General features: G+C 40.3%; 1 protein-coding gene across 1 annotated transcript in view; it reads left to right on the top strand.

Annotated features, from left to right (window-relative positions):
• The window catches only part of LOC106817226 (DCC-interacting protein 13-alpha-like), a gene marked incomplete at its 5' end in the record, with an annotated part of 9,020 nt that extends 4,820 nt beyond the window's left edge, over nt 1-4,200 (top strand). Inside the window, one exon of the mRNA XM_014821890.1 lies at nt 787-4,200. Coding sequence (XP_014677376.1) covers nt 787-791 — 5 coding nt within the window. The remainder of the gene's footprint in view (nt 1-786) is intronic.
• Between the last annotated feature and the right edge of the window lie 1,046 nt (nt 4,201-5,246).

Raw genomic sequence — 5,246 nt, 5'->3', positions numbered from 1 at the left:
GTTAGTCTAGCACGAAGGGTCGTTGTCGTATAGGGTACTACATATATGTACCCGAGGTAACTATCTGATATGTTTAGGGTTAGGGTTAGGGAGTAGGCGTAGGCGACTCCCTAGACTAGCATTATATTACATTTATGTATACATATATGTACCTCGGTATATATATGTATTACCCTATACGACAACCACCCCTTCAGCGTTAGTAGTGCACACAGGGGAGGAAAGGGGTGGGCAGGCTGTCCCTCCCCACATAGATTAATAACTTTAAATAAGCCTGTTACAGCAGTAAATCGTCGTGTAATCATGTATGAAACCCTCGTCGCCCACCCGTCCCCGTCACAGTGTTTAATTAATTTGCATTAACATTAATTTGCATAACATGCATATTCTCTCATATTATCGTGACATCGGATCAACTTACTCTAAGGTTCAACGAGAATAATAGAACGTTTTATGATCAAGTTTGGCACGAAGGGTCGTTGTCGTATCAGGTACTACATATATGTACCCGAGGTAGTTTTAGGTTGTTTAGTATTATTTAAAATTTTTTTATATGAGGTATGTTTAGGGTTAGGGTTAGGGTACGCTTCTGTAGTACAAGCCTGGTACACTTTGTGTATACATATATGTACCTCGGGTACATATCTGTAGTACCTGATACGACAACGACCCCTTCAGCTGCAGTTTGTCGTGTATTGACGGATCGCAATCCTCAAGTACCAGGTATCCCGCATCCTTTTGCAATTTCTAACTTAGAGTCACTAACTAGTCGTCTATCTATTGCAGGTTGATAACTACAAGTGCAGAACAGACGAGAATAGACAACGATGGACGTCCCAAAGGTGAGCCATGGGTCGCCTGCAGAGTTTGTCTTGGGTGTGTCCGCGTCACCGTACTATTGGCCCCCGCTTCACGACTAGCGTCTCAACCCTAGCATCTCCGAAAGTCGACGGATCGTCACGCGTTCGGCAGCCCACAGCGATTCGTGTCAGTCAATTCACCTGTTCGTCAGATCGATATAATTATCAGATTGATATGACCACGCCACGCCTTGGATATTGTTGCTCGGTCGATCAAGTTTGAGTTCAGTTTGTACGTGTCTTTCGCGCGTGCACGCCATATTGTCGACTTTGATGCACTTCGTTGCTAAGTATTGTGTTTTAGAACGTTCTTTCGCAACAGTGATTGGCTAGAGCTGCCTGTCTATCAAGTGGGAAGGTCGATTGGTAGGGGGGCGTGCGAGTGAGAGTAGTTGGCTAGTGTTGCGGGTATGGGGGGGGGGTCGTTCTTATAGGTAGAGTGCAGTGAAGTATAGACAGTATTGAAATCCAGTGAATGTAGTCTAACTATATTACCATATTCAGTACCATAGTCGGAGCATCTGTTAGTAGATCGACTGCAATATCAGAAATGCATTAAGTTTAGAGCTGGCTTAAAGCTTGAATTGTGTTGATGTAAACTATTTCTGCTTTATGAAAGAAACAAATAATTAGGGTGAGCCATTCAACAAAGTAGGCGATGTGAGAGTAGTAGATAAGAAGTGATGAGAAGCTTGAGGTTATACAATTGCAGTTGTGCAATAGTGCATGATCTTATATCGAATATAGGTAGGTGTTCTGTTCCTTTGACTACTGCTGATCATATTTTAGAAATTACATTTTCTATTTAAGTTGAATCGGCAAGACATCCAAAAATTACATCCGGCATTGATTAGTGACTTTGGGTGCGTTTTGTGGAGGGATTTTCATTTATTGTTATCATTTATTGTGAAGCGTTAGTTAGTGCTCACCTCGGCAATACAAACGCCTGTCTATAAAGGACACTTTTGATATTTTCTTTTAGTTTGAGTTATATAGTGAAACGTCATATATATAGAACAGATTCCTGTCTAGAAAGGACAGTTTTTGGGGGTTCCTTGAGTTACCCTTATATACAGGTTCCATTCTACATAGCTTTGTTCCACATCATGAATCATGTATCGCTTATATCATTACATAGTTGTGTGTCACAGGTCGTTTCATGTGTCAGTATCATTACACAGTTGTGTTTCACAGGTCGTTTCATGTGTCAGTATCATTACACAGTTGTTATTTCATGTGTCAGTATCATTACATAGTTGTGTTTCACAGGTCGTTTCATGTGTCGGTATCATTACATAGTTGTTATTTCATGTGTCAGTATCATTACATAGTTGTTATTTCATGTGTCAGTATCATTACATAGTTGTGTTTCACAGGTCGTTTCATGTGTCAGTATCATTACACAGTTGTTATTTCATGTGTCAGTATCATTACATAGTTGTGTTTCAGGGATCGTTTCATGTGTCAGTATCATTACACAGTTGTTATTTCATGTGTCAGTATCATTACATAGTTGTTATTTCATGTGTCAGTATCATTACACAGTTGTTATTTCATGTGTCAGTATCATTACATAGTTGTGTTTCAGGGGCCATTTCATGTGCCAGTATCATTACGTACATAGTTGTGTTTCAGGGGTCGTTTCATGTGCCAGTATCATTACATAGTTGTTATTTCATGTGTCAGTATCATTACATAGTTGTGTTTCAGGGATCGTTTCATGTGTCGGTATCATTACACAGTTGTGTTTCACAGGTGATTTCATGTCAGTATCATTACACAGTGTTTCAGGGATCATTTCATGTTTCAGTATCATTACATAGTTGTTATTTCATGTGTCAGTATCATTACATAGTTGTGTGGATTGTGGAGTTAAAACACAACATAACATGCAGTATTTATTTTACGAAACTTTATTATACAATACAAGCAGTGTCAGAACAAGGAAGACAGCTTGCAACAATTTTATTCATATACGTTATTGATATTATTTTATGTACGACGTCCAGGACCTGGTTTAAATTGGTTTTGATTTCGTTATCGGTGCTGTGAAAAGCAATGTTCCAACTTCCAAGTGTCAACTACGATTTGGTGGAACGAGTCAGTGTGTGGGTGCAGGAAAGTAAGAGATGTCTGTGTATACGTAGTTCTTCTACGGAAATATATGTAGATAATAGTATATTTATTAGCAGCTTGTTAACACCTGCTCTGATGTGGGCAAGGGGGTTAAGATTTTGGGGGTCGGGTAGCATGGAGGCAGGGAAGGGATGGACGAGGTCCCTTTTTGTAGTGTTTTAAGTAAGTACATTGATAAATGGATAAACGGCATCCATGGGTACCAGGTTGAGGAGGGTAGGGTGTCTTAGGACGTAGGAAACCTATTCATTCATTCAAATTTTTTATATTATCATAGAAGTAAAATTAGAGACATGGTCCGACCACAATCTCCATTCGTGCAAGTGACCTTCACTATTTGCTTAAGGTCAACGGTAAACAAGATGTGAAAGTACGTTTACACTCGTAGCTTGACGTTTACTATGTTAGGTTTCACTCGTAGCAGGAGTAAATTTGTTCTTTGTTCTAAATAAGTTCGTGATTATTTACTCCTGCTCATAGACATATAGGTCTTGCCTATGTATTCTTATCTTTACCCCTCAGTGATATAGGACGCTGGCAATATACATGTATGTGTGCATTATGTATGTGTAGATGAGGAATATAATGTATGTTCACTTTATCATGAGACCAGATGAGTGTATTCTCGTTCAGTGTAAGGTAGGCACAGGAGGCACTAGTAAGTAAGTCTAGTAGTATCTTACAGCGTGGAACACTGGCAGTGGAAAATGTCTTGTTTGGTGGGTAAATATATGTACCCTCCTCTATTGGTGGTTGACGTTGACGTTGTATACTTTGTGTCGGTAGCATATAATAGTAGTACTAATAATAATAATAACAATAATAATTATTATTATAATAAGGCAGCATCTTCATCGAAAGAAACCTGGGTGTGCGCATCACCATGGCAACAAGTGACAGACGCCCGGGGCTCTTGTGCCGCTGTAAAAGACGTGAATTTGTGAAGGTGTGTCTGTGATTTAGTAGCTACTCATGAGTATATAGGTGGGTGTGGCAGGGAGAGAGAAAGAGAGAGAGAGAGAGAGAGAGACCTGTTCAATGACTGGTAGTAGTAGCATTGGCCCGGTGCTGCTAGCAGTCGAGCAACAAAAGTGGAAATATTTAGTCATTGTGATCAACTGTTATAATTACCAACCTCCAAGACTTGTTAACGCAGAAATAAAATTGAAATGAAGAAAATAAAACTGGTTATGCAAGACCTTCACACGCTGTCTACTCTCTGTCGATTTATTATAGAATAGAAACAGTTAATAAAAAAAACAAAGTCAAACTCCTCTTCCAAGAGACTGTGCCGCTTATATATTTCAATGGAGCACCTCAGGACCAATTTCATAAGCCATAGCCGTTCCTAGTATGTTCTGAGTAATGCAACAGCTGCTGTAGTGTCGAGTGTTAAATATTTACGTGGAAAGCGTTTAATATACGTTCGCGCTCAGCGAGTGATGCGCAGTTTCGTAACAGTAAGCCATGGAATTTGCAGCCTCCCTTGCCGTAGCTACAAGGTCATTTATTGTCAGTGCTCATCGTGCGTTCACAAACATTCATCGCATTTCATCGCATCGCTTCTGCTGTGAACTTCGTCGGTCTTGCACAGGGGGGGTACTAACGATAAGATAGAGAGGGAGACTGCACAGAGTGACAGATAGATAGCACACCCTACAACACAAGGTACATGATCGTGGAGTCTTTGATGAAATATGGTAGTCATCTTACAACATGGGGAGGCATGATCGTGGGGTCTGTGCTGCGGCAACATTTCAACCAGCAACCAGCTCTATTCGTGACTAGCTGTAGTACTATCTGGAGTGTATAATATATATATATATATATATATATATACACATATACATATATATATATAGTATATATATAACATATCTATACAGTATATACAGCATACAAGATATCTATATTATATACTCCTGGTACTATAGTCCCCGTCACCACAGCCCGTGTAGCAACGAGGGTCTTGGTACGAGAGCTAATCTTTGTCGTGTTTCGCCCTACGACATGAAAAGAACTTTTGTGGTGCGAGGGGGTTACACGGGTAGAGTTGAGTTGTAAGATGCTGCCACTAGGTGGCGTGGTAGAGACCGAAGAAGCTTACAGCGACTGTCGTGATGTTACGTACGCTACCTGGTGGCGGAGGCTGGAAGTTGCGTTAAAGTTTTCGTACCTAATTATTACTCACACACTAGAACAACCTATCCAGCCTTACCACGCACTTCCATAGATACCCTATCAGTAGGG

This window comes from Priapulus caudatus, unplaced genomic scaffold (assembly GCF_000485595.1).
Source record: "Priapulus caudatus unplaced genomic scaffold, Priapulus_caudatus-5.0.1 Scaffold1640, whole genome shotgun sequence".
Taxonomy (NCBI): domain Eukaryota; kingdom Metazoa; phylum Priapulida; class Priapulimorpha; order Priapulimorphida; family Priapulidae; genus Priapulus; species Priapulus caudatus.
The sequence above is the reverse complement of the archived record's forward strand: the minus strand, read 5'-3'. Positions and strand labels throughout refer to the sequence as shown.